General features: G+C 39.1%; 1 protein-coding gene across 7 annotated transcripts in view; it reads right to left on the bottom strand.

Annotated features, from left to right (window-relative positions):
* sh3pxd2aa (SH3 and PX domains 2Aa) overlaps positions 1 to 17,073 on the bottom strand; it is a 118,339-nt gene that overhangs the window by 33,678 nt on the left and 67,588 nt on the right. For 4 of the 7 annotated variants that reach the window (XM_077570918.1, XM_077570919.1, XM_077570922.1 and 1 more), the window contains exons 6-8: positions 13,208 to 13,233; positions 7,516 to 7,560; positions 2,933 to 3,061 (exon numbers count right to left, since the gene is read on the bottom strand). In XM_077570918.1, the coding sequence (XP_077427044.1) occupies positions 2,933 to 3,061; positions 7,516 to 7,560; positions 13,208 to 13,233 (200 nt within the window). The remainder of the gene's footprint in view (positions 1 to 2,932; positions 3,062 to 7,515; positions 7,561 to 13,207; positions 13,234 to 17,073) is intronic. The other 3 variants (XM_077570920.1, XM_077570921.1, XM_077570923.1) reach the window with 1 other exon arrangement.

The raw sequence follows: 17,073 nt of genomic DNA, 5'->3' as shown, positions 1-17,073 counted from the left end.
AAATTACCGAATGAACAATACTGAGCTCTCCAGGAAAAATAAATTAAAAACAATCTATATATTTTTTAAACTGATTGCAAAGGAAGAAAGTGTACATGGATGAGAACACTGCTTGCCCTGCAAGAGGAAAGTGCCTGTTATGCAAGATCTTTGTTCTGGCATTGTCATCCTCTCATCATCGTCACTGTTACTCCAATGTCTGTAAATCAGTGCTCACTTTTCAAATTTATAATGTGCCTCTTAACATTTGCATCTTTGCATCTATTGTCTGAAAATAAAGTGCATGATATGAGAAGTATGTAAATGAATGAAAACAATTTTGCCAGAGATCAGACTAGCAAGGGCAACCTCACATGTAAAAACTCTTACAGAAGGAAACTAAAGGAGAGAAAGAAATATGAAACCTACATGGCTAAAGTCATTCTTGAGAATACATTAACTTCCCCAACAAAGCCATTGCAGCACTTTCCATGTGCAGCTGCTCTACTCTGTTAATCTTCTGTCCTCTCATATGAGTCAAGACAGAAACAATGGAGACTAGTTTGGTGTTCTTCAAACATCACCGAAAGATAAGGAGACTCCGAATCAAACTTTATAGATAATATTATAGCCTATATATAAGTGCAGAGTTACAGTCAGATGTTTTCTGTATCCTATGTAATATAAAAAGTTGACTTTAGACAGAATGATTAACAACACCAAGAACACTTACGTATGTGGTCAATGTAATTTTGTGTATTACGCTTTGCTCTCATTTAAACAGCACTTAAGGTTATACTAAGATCCAGCAAAATCACACAAAAGAATAGCAATGTTTGGAGTAGAAGGCAAAGGAGCTGAAAAGGGGGGAGGTCTAATCAGGAAAATTATGAGAATGAAACTATTGATAATCTGATTTAGATGCTTGTTTTACTGTACTGTTTTGACACTCATTGGAAACTGGAATCAACCTAATTGTTTAAACGAGAATCAAAAACGGTCACACATCTCCCAGTGGAGTACATATTTTAGATACAACCACCTAAAACCAAGTATGACCTGCAACAGGCATCAAACAATGTCATCACACAATGTCTGGCACAATCTGTCAGCGAACTAACCCTTAGGAATACACATAAAATTATGTGAAAATTTATCTGACAAGCTCTATAATCTGCGACAACAACCTGAGGTGGGTGCAAAATGGTGACACAGTGACACCACGTGTAGCACCTGATATTCTAATGAACAGACTTTTCATTTGATGCCATGCAGTGTGAATGTTATGACTGTAAAAAGCCTATAGTGTAGATAGACATGACAGCAAGTTGATTTTGTGTATGAGCCACTGATCTTAAATTGCGTTGCTTCCTTGTACGCAGAGCAATGTCTGCTGGATGTCTTACTTTTTCCAGTACTAACTAGAAATAGAGCATCTTGGCAAGAAAATAAACCGCAGCTGTAGTTTGGAAATATTTAGCAGTTGATTTAATGGAGCAAGTAATATACAGGGTGACACAAAAAACGGGAACTTACTAATAGTCCAATAAAACCAACAGCGATGGAAGAAAAATATTATTTATTCATAGTAATTGAAACCTTAAAACATGCCATTTACAATCAAACAATGATGGAATCCCAGATATCTCATATGAGATGTTGCAGCAGTCAATGAGGAATCTCAACAGCAGATTTCAAGAATGCATTCGTACAGGAGGAGGCCAGACATCTAGGGCTGTGTTCTCACTGCAGTTCTATTCCGATTTTTTTCACAAGTATCTGATTTTTCATGCAGTGTGAACGTTACAGTTCTGATCTTTTCACACCAGACATGGGCCTCTTTCTCCAAAATTTGCAACACATACAAAGCAGGGGTAGGGAACCCTGGTCCTCGAGAGCCACTGTTCTGCCTGTTTTTGATGTCTCCCTCTTCCAACACAGCTGACTCAAACGATCAGCTAATCAGCAAGCTCTGGAGAAGTCTTATAGCGATCCTGTTCATCAAATCAGGTGTGATGGTGGAGGGAGACATGGCAATCATGCAGGACAGTGGCTCTAGAGGACCAGGGTTCCCTACCCCTGACATACAGTATATAAATCGTTGAGTAATCTTTGGTATAGACAAACTTTACACGGTTTGTAAAGTGCGGTGGCTAATTAGCCATGGACGGCGCAGCTGGACAGCAAAAACTGGAGAACAACAAAGGAACTGGAAGTCCACAGGCTCACTTTATTGAAAGGAAACAAACAGTGGGCTTCTTGGCGCCACAACACATCACGATAAGTGTACACATCCACGGCGTCAAAAACATTGATGGCCAAAATGAAAAAGTGCTGTGAATGCACAACAAAAATAAGGAAGCGCCACACTGTGGCGCGATGCCACACTGCGGATTGTTACATGTTTGAAAATGGAATTACTTAAAAACACTAAAGGGTGTTGGATTTGCTGCGATTGGTTGGCAACCAGTTCAGGGTGTACCCCGCCTACTGCCTGAAGCCAGCTGGGATAGGCTCCAGCGCCCCCCACGACCCTTGTGAGGACAAGCGGTTAAGAAAATAGATGGATGGATGGTGTTGGATTTATTGACCTTTACAATGGAGAATGAAACACTTGAGAGGAACAAATGTCTTATGCCTTATGCCCCACTAACCAACCCTTAATTATGTTTCATGACGGTGTACAGCGTTTTGGCTATTTGGGTATTTAGTACCACTAGTTTATGATTACAAAAAATATGGTAATTTGCAAAAGGCATTGTTGTGTATTGACAACATGAATCACCTAGCACGGCTAAAATAGCAGGTTCGAAGGTTTAGAGTAAAGAAAGAAGCAAACTATATTACTTAATACAACTACTGTCAACCAACTTCTCAACATTAACCATGCAACACTTTACATAAACACAGCCAAAGATAGTAGATATAAGTACAGTAAAATCAGGGTACTCACCACTTTCGCTCTTCTCAATCACGTCCACCGTTTCACCAGCCTTGAGGCTGATCTCAGAGTTCTCCTGCCTCTCGTAGTTGGCCACAGCCACATACTGCTCCAGTACCATTGGCTCCAAACTGTCAATCCCTGAGTGGAAGAGACATGCCATCAACCACCTGCCCTCTTTGACACTCTGCGAACACCCGCTGCTTCCAACTACGCTCCTGCCTCTGTGCACCCGGTATGCTGCCATCAGCCGACCCCTGCACTCTGTCACCGCGTTCCCTCCCTGGCCGAGCGCAAGATGAGCTGTCGATTGGACTGCATAGTTCCAAACCTTCAGCCATATAGCTGACGCGAGCCCCGGCCAACTGCGAAGCACTTAGGTACATCAGAAGGGATCAAAACAAGAGCAAACCCTGGCAGATTGTTTGTAAAAGTTGCATCTTGCACCTGAAGTGGGCTTATGAACTGAACCAAAATAAAGGTCTACACTAAAACAAAGAGGAGAAAATGAAAGGAAAGCCGCAAAATGGTTTGAGGGGAAAGCTGGCTAGCGAATGGAAAATCAACAGTGTGGTTGTGAGGAAAGGCCTACCCTCTTCTGCCGTCAGAAGCCAGTCCCTGACTGGGGGGGGGGGGGGGGCAAACACACCAATCATGTTAGTCGACAATGCTGGCCTTAAATAGAAACATATGAGAGGACTGCAGGAGAGGGACAGAGAAAGAGGCTGGGTATGAGTTAATGTGAAACAAAAGAAAGACTTTCTCCATTTGTTTGTTTTAAAATTTTCTTTGTGATTTTTTAACTTTTTCACTCCACCCAGGAAGGCCGAAGCCCGGACTCGATCTCACGTCCACTGCACTGGGAGGCAAACGCGCTAACCAGTCAACCACCGTGTCGCCGCTAGTATCACATTTTATCCAAAATGCTTCTTTATCGTAAAATCTCTCCCATAATGACTCACTGACACTTGAAATGCACACTTTTTTTTCCCAGTCAGGTGAATGGCTCATCAATAATTCCTTACCTATGAGAAGCATACCACTTAAACATATTTAGGAAATGGCTAAAAGGTATGTTGAAAACTGTTTTGCTTTGCATTTTATGTACAGACAACACTGTAAAAACAATCTTATTTTCAGATGTACCTTCAAAAGCGACTGTAAACCCTAACATGCATTGTACAATAGTCAGTTGATTGGCAATGTGATTTTGCAAAGAAACACTATTGTTTCTACTTGTCTTCCCAGAAGAATCTGAACTTTTGGGTTTTTCACTTGTGTGTGGTTTAGAATTGTTCTGACAATATGTACTGTGAGTAATGCAACTCTGCTGCATGCATAGGAAATATGTCCACTTCTGTGGAAAAGCTTCATCATCACAAATGCTCTTGCCTTACAAGTACAAGCTGTGTGTGTAAAGGCTCACTGAAAATGTCTTTTGTGGGGCTCCCTTGCATAAAAGTAGAGCATAGAATACTCAGTGGATATTCATTGTATGTGGTGCAGTGCACCAGGGTTGACATTTCTTAACTTATTCACTCCCAGCCATTTTCACTGAAGAACCCCCTTCGCTCCCAGCTTTTTACTGGATTTTGACTGATTTTGCAACACCAACAGAATATTGTGTTTTATTGCTATAAAAACATGGAACCTACCAAAAGAAAAATTTGAGTTTCTTCTTTCATTAGGAAAAAAGTATATTTGTTTATATTTCCGTTATGCAATTAGCATTAGAATATAGCTACGTTTCTTCATTATTCACAAATCTGTTTAAAACACTTGGAAAAAGAGCTTGTTGCAACATGGCCCTGGCATCAAAGCTTTCTATATGCTCTAGCATAAAAAAACAACAACATAAAAACGTATAGATACATCTTTGGGAGCATGGTAATATTTAAAATAGAACATATTCATACGTTTTTTGGGAGCAAATGAGTTAAACTGACCAAAACACAAGGAAGTAAAAATGTGCAAAACATAAAATGCTATACTGACCCTGGCTTCTTCCTACATTTCCAAAACATGCATGTTAGGTTACCGTAATTTCCAGACTATAAGGCGCACCTGAATATAAGATGCGCTAGCTACATTTTGGGAATACTCAAGATTGGGCCATGTATAAGCTGCACCCAACTGTAAGCCACAGGTGTTTTAATGTTACCGCACCGGTATATAAGGGTTCTCGCTACCACAGTGGGGTTTGTCGGGACAGAAATGACTGTTAGGGAACACAAAGCGTCACATTTATTAACATCTGAGCATCATTCATGTGGTGCACAAATAACACAGTGCATATCCTGCAGTCACAGTAGTAGTACAGTATAACAACAGAACAAAACTTACAGCGCTTGAAGAGGCGATAACGTCAAATGGCTAAATAAAATCCGTTTTTAAAAGGCAATAACACGGCAGTAATTGTGCATTAATAACACGCCTGCACAAAAATAACCAGCCTACAATAGCAGAAAAGTCAGTCATTATCGGTAATTCTCGTGCCATCGTCCTCCTCCTGTGTATTACGTTAAACCATTGAAGTTCTCTTCCTCTGTGTCGGAAACAAACAGGCCCAGAATGGCCTTGTCCATCACTCCCTCTCCTTTGTTGTCGCTCTCAAAACCAAAAAACTTATCTTCCTCTTCATCAGTGTCAGAATTGAACAGGTCAATTGCTTTTAACTTAAATGCAGCATCCTATGCACTTCTCCATTTATTTTCCATAATGAGGGAACAAACTGTCTCGCTCTCGTTTGGACTCTTCTACTGTATTTGGGCTCACTTGGTTTGTTTTGCTCTGCTAGTGCCTGGCACTCTTGCGCTTCCTTAATAGAGCGCCCCCTCATGACCTGGTGGATAAGCCATACCGTTGTATTAGCCGCAGGGTCGAATGCAAGTGAAAAAAGTAGCGGCTTATAGTCCGGAAATTAGCGTAATTGGAGGCTTTATATTGTCCACAGGTGTTGATGCGATTGTCACTGCTTGTTTATCTACTGTATACATGCCCTGCGATTGGCTGACGACCACTCCTGACTCCAGGGTATAACCGCTTCTAGCACAAGGTCATATGCTCCAACTCACCCACAACCCTAATGAGAACAAGCGGTAGAGAAAATAGATGGAAAAAAGACCCTGAACTGTATGAACTGAGCAGGAAAGTTAGTAGCTGTTTAAACTATCTTCATATGCATTAACAGGAAATGCAGAGGAACACAGTAAAGTCAGACGAACATGCAGTTCATAGACATTTCTTCTGTATGTGTAAGCATAATGATACCTGCACATGTTCTACACATTACATAGGGGATTTGCTCTGATAATACGCATAGCTGCAGGTTCATAGACTGTACTTATTGTATGTATTGCAATTCATCATTGTGTTGTACTATATTACCGTCAATAACATTAGTTGCCACTTTCTCCCTGCTTGTCTGCATGTGTGTCTACTGCCCACCTGTCTATGTCAATATGAACAACTAATGAGTTTGATTTGCTCAAAATGTCAGCACACTCTTAAAAAGTAGAGAAAGAAAATGCACATTGTAGATAGGATTTTTCTGAATGTTGATTAAATAATGATATACAGTAATGTTGTGGATATATGTAATTTTGATGACTTATAACTTTAACTTTTGTATTTGTAATTATAACAATATGAAGTGTAAGCATAATAAAACAAGACAATTTAATGATAAATGTGTTAATTTAATATTGAACACAGTTAAGGTTAGCATGTTGGCATGACACTTGATGATCATTCCAGTTTCGCATGTGGCCCTTTTGGAAAATTGGTCCCCCTTGTCGTAGACAAATAAATATGCTACAGAGGCCTACATTTTTTGAGAACTCAGTGCGTTTAATTTGACCAGATGGGTGAAGGAGAGGCTGATGACAGCGTATGTAAATCGGATGTCTTGAGAAGGCTGAAGCGTGAAAAAGAAAAAGAAAAAAAAAGTGGGATGCAGCCAACAGGGCACACTCACATAAACACAGTTGAGCATGCATTCAGCAGTCAGTACGTTCACATGCGTAAATTAGTGGAGGTACCTCCATATTTCAATTTTAATTAGACTTCTGTCCATGACGGGTTTAAAATGTATTAGGATTCATAAAAATAAAAATAAAAATGATGTGGAAGTATCCCCACATTCAGATTGTTAAGCAAGTGGACCATAATGTAGTATCAAAACAAGATGGCGGTTGGTAGGCCATTAATGCTAGTTTTTCAGCTATTCATCTATTTTGATATACTAGTCCTGAGTCTCCAGCTGGTGCAGCATGAACTCATGTAAGTAGGGAAAAAAATTTGTACCTACAAATGTATCTTTTTATCAAGGCTTTTTCGGCTGTGTCCTCTTTGCTTTTAATACTATTCAACATTCAAGGCAAATCCTGAAGTAGAGTCTGGAGAATGCACAGAGAAAGGCTGCTCCAATTTCATGCAACTACAACAAAACAACAAATCTAGGTGTAGACGTAACACTTTTGCAAATGTAATTATACACACAAACCTGGCAATTTCAGTCAGACTGGGAAGTTTTTATGTAAATGCTCATTTGTGTCATGCAAACGTACTGATTTGACAAAGACACACAAAGCTACCTGACGCCTCTTTCCTTGGGCTGTCGGTAATGCCGTACATCCATACTGCAGATGTAAAAGAGAACGGAAAAAAAGCAGAGAAAGATTATTCAGTCTGACAGAAAGAAGATGGCCATAGAATGGTAAAGCACAAGTTAAGCATACCTATTAAACAAAAAGGGCATAGCTTCCTACACCCACTGTAAATGAATTGAGTGCATCTGAGAGCATATCAAGATACTGAATCTAAAGATTTAAAAGACTGGCATTGCAAGTGAAAACATTACAAACAACACTCGCATTCTTAGCCATTGCTCAGGCACAAATTATCCTATTCCCTCCAATCCTATCAATTTGATTCATTTTCTCTATTTCTTCCGTCCCTCTGCAAGCCGAGATGGGTACAAGCCACCTTTGAAGTAATTAACCCTGATTTTCCACTGCCTTATTTTGTTTTTCTAAAATAAAATTAAAGCCTCCATACAGGATTAAATGCTATTCTTCAAAGAAGACAAGGAGGAATGATGTGCTGACAAAACAATCAGTGATAATTTGATACAGCATATCTTAAAGGTTAATTTTCAATGTTTAAACAAAATAGTATCAGTTCCACTTTTCCAATGAGTGATTAAGCGATGTGAGTGCAATACTAGCCAACAAATCAATTAGTAATCATTAGAAAAAGCCAAAGTGATTTTTCAATTGTTTGCAATCAAATTATTGGTGAAATGTTTTTCTTCCGGGGTGACTTGGCCAGCATGCTGCCGTGGCCGCCTCAAAGCACACCATGGCCGGCCGAAATTCTACCGACGACACGAAGATTTTCAACGGCACCAACACAGAAATATGGTGACCACAAGACTCTTACATGTCGGCAACTAACCAATCAGAGGAAAGGTGTTTGCCATATCAAATTAAAGAAAACAGCAACCCATTTGGAGCAAAGATTATTTACATATTTAACGTTCTTTTAAAAATAATAATAATAATAATAAAACTGCTCCTTCAAAAATGACAGGCTTTTCTGAGCAACGTAAATAGATTGGAAAGAGGCATCCTGCCCGTTTCCAACCAATATCATCTCGTGAACACAATCTAAGGACATCAAAGATAAAAAATAAAAAAAGAATTGTGGCATGGGACCTTTAAATAGTTAATATGTGTAAGTCTCTTTTTTCTGTTATTGGTTCCTATTAATGTAGTGCAGTTAAAATACAAAATGAAATGTTTCTTACTTGTTTCATCACTTCACATGATAAGATAAGATGAAATTGCCTTAACATTAACGCCAAAGTAGACAAACAAAAGTGCTTTGGCTTGTCTTGCTAACAAGATTTAGCGCTCCAGTAGTAGCAATCTACCCACACAGTATGTTAGGTTAAAGACATTTTTAAATGGTATAACATTTACGTAACTATTCATGTATGCACTAGAAGCATTGGCTGATGTGTATATTGTTTGTTGCATGTTTTATTTATGACCTGTTTCTTTTGCTCCCAATTCTGATGATTTGTCCCCAAAAAAACTAACAAAACCCAATTTTAATAATCTTGTTAATCAAGATCTTTGGCTTTATGTGTTACTTTGGAGTGGGGGATTTTATTAGACCGGAGTCCTCTATTTGAGGGTTTAATGTACTTAGGTTGGCTAAAAACAGTGACTAAAATAGTAATAACATCCAAATCCCTTCTCACTATCCACCTGAGCTTTTCAAGCTTTGGTTTCAAGTTGGCACCAGTAGGAGGGGTTCAAACTGGTCTCAGGGCACTCACTGAATAAAGCCCAAGCATGTTTATTGGCATCCAGGCAGCTCAATATGTGATTGATAATAACAGTGCTCATCCGCTTAGACCTCTCTGCTCAACACCAGTGCACCATACTTGTGAACACGCATAAAAGCTTCAAGCATTTCATGTTTGGGCGATGACGCCAATAAACTTTGAGACAATTGTTTTATCTTAAGAGGACACACGTTCTTAAAATGACAGTCCTAGTTTCCGTCCTCCAACACCCCTGATTCATATAATCAACACCTGATAATGATCCTGATCTTCAGAAACATCTAAAACCTGCAGAACTCCTGCTCCTCAAGCACCAGGATTGGGGAAGACTGGTCTATAGGGTTGATGGTCAATGTGTTGTGCAAGTCACATTAGTTTTTGATGCGCTGGCTTCTTTCTTCATCATGAATGAGCCGCTAATCACACATCACACGATTAAGCACAGAACTGTAGCTGTCTTCTGGCGGACGACAGCCTTGACTGTGTAACACCAGGTGGGGTGATCTGAGGCTGTTGGTCTGCTGGGTTGATGCCACACATCTGTGAAAGGTGTCCGACCTGACCTTCTTGACCGGGATATAGTGTCCTGGCTTCACTGCCACTTATGGTCATCCCATCTTGTGTAAAAAGATAAAGAGGGTGGGTCGGCTCACCATTGACCAAGTCAAAGCCCTTGGTCAAATCAATGAAGGTGAGGTACAGGGGTTGTCTCCAGAATAGGCACAGGTATTGGTTCAGGGGGTATTTTCTCTCTCTCTCTCACTCTCTCTCTTTTTCTCTCTGTCTGTCTCTCTCTCTGTCTGTCTCTCTCTCTCTCTGTCTCTCTCACCCTCCCTGGCTCTCTCTCTTTCTCTCTCTCTCTCTCTCTCTCTCTCTCGTGTATTTTGACACGTGGTTCTAAGTAGCCATCTTCTTGTTTTTGTGTTTCCCTGGTGCACAATTTTCAGTCTGCTCTTCGACCTAAATACAAGCTCCCAATGAAGCAAGCTGACTGTGGCGGGTTAACACCTAATTGGCTGGGGGCTGCCGAGCTTGAGGTGAGCAGTAGTTGACCCAGTAGGATGTGAGGATCCTTCCCACCATTGGATAAATAAAATAAATAAATAACATACAAAACTAGGCTAACCAGAATTGATCAGCTCAGCCACATGTGGAAGAATTTGACAAGGCTTTACAACCAGCAAAATCTAATATAGTGTTCAAACATTGTTCAGATGGTGAAGCTATAAAAGTGAAAAACTATTGAATGCTGATTGTGACTGTAAATGTTCCATTGACAAATGACATTAGGGTCCATGCACGGAGCCAACGGGAAGAATGGTTGACAGAATCTATGCATTCGCCTCGAGCTATGGCAAACAAACAATACCGTTTAGAATAGTGACAATGGTGTGGGTGCTCACTCTTCCAACATTGTCAGCAATGATAGTCATTTTCCTACCTGTTTTTTCTTAATTGTTAGTTTCTCATTCTTTTGTATAATTCACCTTGTTCGTCATGTCTGATAGAATTGATGAAAGACCAGATGTAGATTTTATGTAGAAAAGTTGTAGTGGCACAAACACACAATCTCCATCAAATTACTTGTGGCAACAAAGCCTACATATGTCTCATCAAACTGCTTACATTAGTAGCTGCAGTTGTGTGTAAAATCTAACCAACACAGATAATGTTTTATGTGCAGGCAGAAAGTCATGATTGCACAAATAATAGCCTGGTTGTAACATGCTCATTAGCATGAAAAATAACATGGGCGTGTGTGCACACATGCACTTCCTTCACCTAAACACAAGCCTCTATGCATCAATATGTTCATTTGCTACAGCATACTGCTTATCTTGCTTGAGTCATGGGGTGCTGGCCAAGGGAAAAGGCAAACTATACCATAGACAGGTGCTAGTCAATCAGAGGGCATATGCTGTATCAAGACAGACAACCATGTAAATGTACATGTTGTACTCTGCCTCTTTTCCTACACAACTGGGATAGGCTCCAGCTTCCCTGTCAATCCTCAACAAGTTAGGCTGTATGGAAAATGGATGGAAGCATCTTCATCACATGGTTGTTTTCATACCAACCATGAACATGCATGGTAAGGCATGGCCCTAATTATTCAACTTTCAGCTCTTCCCACCCGAGTTGCCACACTGAGATGCTTAAATATTTTTTTGTTTTGACACTCAAATGCCCTTTGTGGCGGAAGTTGGTAACCCACGCAGTTTCCCGGGCTATAAAAACATGGAACCTACCAAAAGAAAGATTAGAGTCTATTCTTTCATCAGGAAAAAAAAGTATATTTGTATCCGTTTCCGTTTTGCAGCATTTAGCATTAGAATATTGCTAAGTTTCATCATAATTCACATTCCTGTTGAAAACACTAGCAAAAAAAGAGCTTGGTGCAACGTGGCCCTAGATGATCTCTTATACTCTGTGCCACCTGCTGGCCGTTTTTTGTAATAACTACCATTGCTTTAAGTGACTTCTTCATGTCAGAAGCTGTATCAAAGCCTTCTGTAAACTGTAGAATAAAATAAATAAATAAATGTATGCATACGTTTTGGGGAATGCAGGACAAAGTATTAAAAAAAAGTATTTATAGGTTTTTGTGTTTGAATGAGTAAGGTTAAACAAAAGACTAAGGGCTGTATTTTCATGACTGGCTCAAGTCCGGTGCATCGAGCGGCGTCACACTGCGGTGAGACGTGTTGGACCTGGTGTTGATCATTTTGTTGTGGGCATGAACACAGCTGACTTTATTTGCCGCCAATCAAAGCAGTTCCTCTCATTCTCTTTAAATTAGACAGTCTTGCATGGAGACATCTCTGCACGGAAAAGGACGCAGCGTTCCGCGCATGACTAAGGCATTGTCACTTCTCTGGGCTGGTGTGCAGACAATGTAAGTGGGTACCATTACAGAAGGAGTTGGTGATAGATGCCGGTGACATATGTCATCTATAAATACATTCACTGACCTCATGCATCTGTCTCAACTGTATCAACTCCCCCAATCACTACTGTGTCCTACCTGCCTCATTTTTCAAATTATGGTATTAAAAATACTAAGTTATAATAACAATAAAGCATTTAATGAATTGATTTATATGATTCAGAGGGTGGTATCATACCTACGAATGAAATACAATAACATCCACCACACATGGGTCTGCCAGCAACAATCTGAAAATTGCGTTTGACCAACGGTCTACCATGCGGCAAAAGTTAGTCGTGGTGTGAGGAGGAGTAAGTTTAGACCAACGGTAAGCCACCAAATTGTCAGATGTGCCGAGCGCGTGTCAAAAGGGCACATCCTTGTTATGTCAGAAAGCACTGCATGGTGCAGAGCAGTCAGTCAAATGCATAACCAGGCACAGTGAGGCTTGTGCCTGCACAAAAATCAAGGATGTGCCAGCATTTCTGCATGTGCCGTCCACAAAAATGAGAGCCCCACAGCCTCACTAGCAGTTAAGATCATTGGGCCAATAAAATGTTCTAAAACTAAGCAGTACGCTGAAGGTGGCAGACATACACGTTTTTGAAAGGAAAGATAAACTATTGCTTTCAAATTGCTATGAGGAAAGTAAATTAAATTTAATTTTACAATATGCTTTGTGGGGTGAAAAAAAAGAAGAAGCAGTTTATCACAACGAGAGTTGCAGGCGTCCTGTACTTCTATTTGTATTTTGTGAGTCATATTGAATATGGCTTTTGGTATTAATTTACAAATATACTGCATTGGAATTTGTGGCAATAGATTAATAATATAAACATATACAATATAGAATTTTAAGCATGGCTCCATTAAAAAAAAATTATCAAAAATATTGAGTGAGGAAATTTATCAACACGAATTTGAGTGAAATCTCATCAGCGATTAGTGACTCGCATGCTAACGAAAGTGAAGAGAATAGAGTGAAGGAAAACAGGTGACTTACCCGACTTGCGCTTGGAGCCATAGTCCCTGAAGGAGAAGCAACACAAAAGCGACATGGTTAGTGACAGAAGATGCCACTTGGTCAACAATAATACATGCTTTCAATTGATTTTGACATCCCTATAAAACAAAGACCGCTCACTGTGTTTTCAAACAAACACATTCATGAAGTCTCCCGCATGCGTTCAGGGAGAAGACTGGAGCAGGGACGAGGGGGGAATGAGTTTTGCCACCCGCCTTGACTCTTCGCAACATGCACATAATTGGTCATGTGACCCCAAAGAGGCTCCACCAACTTCTTCCTATATACAGTACCTTCTCCAACTGCTCTATCAGAGACGACAATTTCTCCCCATGTTAGAAACAAGGAGGGTCCATTTAAAATGCCTTGCTTAATGGCTACTAATGGGATTACAGCACATGGGATAAGCTACAGACTCAAATGTGTGTCTTTTGCTTTGCTAAGGCTGCCTGCTTCTTGCTTTGTCAGTGGTAACGTTTCGACTCGGGCAGCATAATTGAGTTAAGAGATGGAGGAAGCGAGGTTCTATTTATAGAGGCAAAGACCCTGCAATCTGTCCACTGTCACTCCCAATTGACCAGGAGTACATTTCCTCTTTCTAAGTATCCCTCAAAGGCCAATCAAAACCCTCATCTCACCTCAGATGAAGCCATGCCACCCACTGCAGTACAGTCACATTTGTGAAACTGAAGCAGAATGATAAAACATGATGAAGGAAACATCTGGTCTCATATTACACCAGCCTCAATATTAGACAGGGATTTAAAAAAAAATAATACAATTTAGGAGAACTATACTTTAAGATGAGCATGAGCTTGTATCATGTATTAGATGGATTAAATACAATCATAAGTATGTAAATACAGTAAGTAAATTGTATATATACGTATTTACAGAATTTATCGCATACATCTGCATATCGTGGGGACTCGCAAAGGTGCAGTTTAAAAAAAAAAAGTCAATTTTAAAACTATCACCTAACAGTGGAATATTATTAACATAATCCTTTAAAAAATATATCGGCGCCGATTGGGCATTTGGACGAATGTGTCGGCCTCTTTTTTTTTTTTTTTTTTTTTTTTTTAAATGTGACGGTTGATATAAGGTAAATCTAAAACAATTTTGATCTCAGGGAACTATTTATTTAAATTTTCAGTTAACTTTATAAGAGATGCCGCTGACTCTGGGAACCTTATGAACCTTTTGTTTTTGTTCGACAAGAATTGCGAAAGTTTAAGATTTAATTGAATTTTAATTTTGGAAAAATAAATATTTACTGTAGAAAAATATAGAGGGCTATGGTACTTGTTTAAGCTGCCATTTAACTTTGTGAGACGTACTGATAACCTTAGGAGCTACCTGAACATTTTGCTAGAAATTAAAAAGGATGTCTAATGTCTATTGTCTAAGATTTATAAAAAAACTAAAATAAAAAATAGTCTACATTTTGAAAAGTTGTTATAAACGGGCTTTTTTAAGACATTTAAACAAAAAAAATTGCAAAAATTAATATCGGCTCCAAATATCGGCTCCAAATATCGGCTATCGGCCTCCTTGACTACTAATAATCAGCATCAGTTATCGGCGATGAAAAAAATCACATCAGTCTATCTCGAATTTTATGCCTCCAATTTTTTTATTTTATTTTAGAAGTTGTCACGGTGCGACAAAAACTAGCCAATCAGAGACTGTAGTGACAAAAGGGGTGACCGAGGTATGCATCAATCATTTGCTCATGTGCAGCGTCACAAAGCCTTGCGGGTCACATGCCAGTTTTCGTAAAGAGCATATTATTTAACTGGCTAGCAACAACATTTTAAAAGAAAAGCTTTTTTACTTCAAAACAATGATGGTGTCTGAGGCGCAAACAACTGCATTTGGATAGCAGCATATGCTACAATGACCGGTGCCAACGTGATCGTTCACATCGGGTAGTCAGTTCAGTTCATTACCCCGCTTACATTTTTTTAATCCCAAAAAATACAACATCAAACCGGTAGCGTTTCGTGTTTGGCAATACTCCATCATGAGTAAGCCATGCTAACAATGTGCACTTGGATTAGTGAGCTGGGGTGTTTCCTCAGGCAGAAATCTTGCTAGCCGGTTGAAAGCTGCATACACCTACCTACCTTTAATTCAAGAAAAAAAAAATCAAAACAAACAAGTCTCACTGATATGAGACTTCATTTCCAGATTGTTTTTTAATTGACTCAGCATTTTTTATTTATTTAGATGGACTGTTTGACAAATTTAATTAGGTTTCCGACCACATCACAGTACAGAATCAGCTCTTATCGGATTGCTAAATAATAAAAGATCTTGCTTGATCTTGCTAGCTTGATATACTGTACATGGACCCCTGCATCCTCGTGGTTTGGCACCCGTAGCTTCATGTATACTTAGATTTTTTTAATTTAATATTTTTTTACTTTTGTAAGAAACCAACTCCCGTTTTTCATACTGTGTATATATAACTAAATTTAGCATCCAGCTATGATAGGCGTTAAAACAATTTATTGGTGATTACCAATGATGTTGAATTTGTTCTATTCCTGCCCCGGCTCGCTAGATCGCCATCACCCTTCATCTATCATCCAAAGATCTGATGTATCTGTCCACAGCAGAATAATAGACCCTTTATAGTGACCTCTCCTCTCATCCCTGTGTGCTAGCAACAAGAATATGTTTCATTGTCACAAAAGTGGGACAAATAGGGATCAGGACATGACCCCTTGACTCACCCCATCCATCTCAAGCCTCAAGCGTTCTTGTAAACGGCAACAACCTTTAGTGTATTACACTGCAAAATCTGAATCAACATGTAAACATCTTTACTCTAAAATAGTGACAACTTCTTTTTTGTAGTGCTACACTCGCCTGACTTCTGTGCTGCAGTGTGGCTTCAGTGCCCACCCCGTGACACCTGACCAAGTAATAGTGAATGGTTGTCTGGAAAAGTAGCCTCTGATTGATTGGTGACCAATCAAGAGTGTTGATCACCCTCCGCTGAAGTCAGCTAGTATAAGCTCCAGCGTTCAAAACAATTATAGAAAATTGATGGATGGATTCGAACTAGCTTGGTAAATTATGTTTTTTGAATGGCCATTTAGTAGTGGCATTTCATGGTTTAAATTGTAAACTATTACGCGTATTCATATTGTATTTTATATATTACTTCAATTACTTTATATAATGATTTAATATTGCAATGTATTATAATTGATTAGGGCTGCAAGTTGGTTACTAAAAGCAAACTTTAATTTTTCCCTTCATTCAAAAACAGGAAAAATTGCCATGCAGTCTGCTTTCATGCAGAAGACAGAAATCGGAAACTATTAGTATAGTTTATTGAGAAACTGAAATTTCCAACATTTGGACATTTTTTAATTAAATAAAAAAGTATGTAAACGATTAATCGGTTATAAAAAATATTGATCATTTCATGTGATAATTGATTAGTTGTTGATTAATCATTGTACCGCATATTTAATAATTTCAGGAATTATGGAAGTTAATATAAGAGAACAAAAGACAAGTGGCCGTACCCAGTTCATGAGGAATGGCTTATAAATATAAATATAACAATTTAAAATAAGGCCTGTAAACAGTTGTATCCTACATTATAAACTTATTTTATTATAAAATTCCTTTATTCTTGATTTAGAATGAAAACATTTGAATTTGACATTAAAGGATAAATATAATATCGACAGTTTATACCCCTAAAGTTTTAGCCTCCCACGGGGCAAACTGAACCAAACAGACATTGGAGAGAACCAATCAGTAGAGAGCGGAAGTTACGTGCTCTGGGCACTTCCTACGTATTTTACCAAGTGTAGTTGCCG

The sequence above is a fragment of the Vanacampus margaritifer genome, chromosome 7 (genome assembly GCF_051991255.1).
Source record: "Vanacampus margaritifer isolate UIUO_Vmar chromosome 7, RoL_Vmar_1.0, whole genome shotgun sequence".
Classification (NCBI taxonomy): Eukaryota; Metazoa; Chordata; class Actinopteri; order Syngnathiformes; family Syngnathidae; genus Vanacampus; species Vanacampus margaritifer.
Note: the sequence above shows the minus strand (reverse complement) of the source record. Positions and strands in the feature narration are given on the sequence as shown.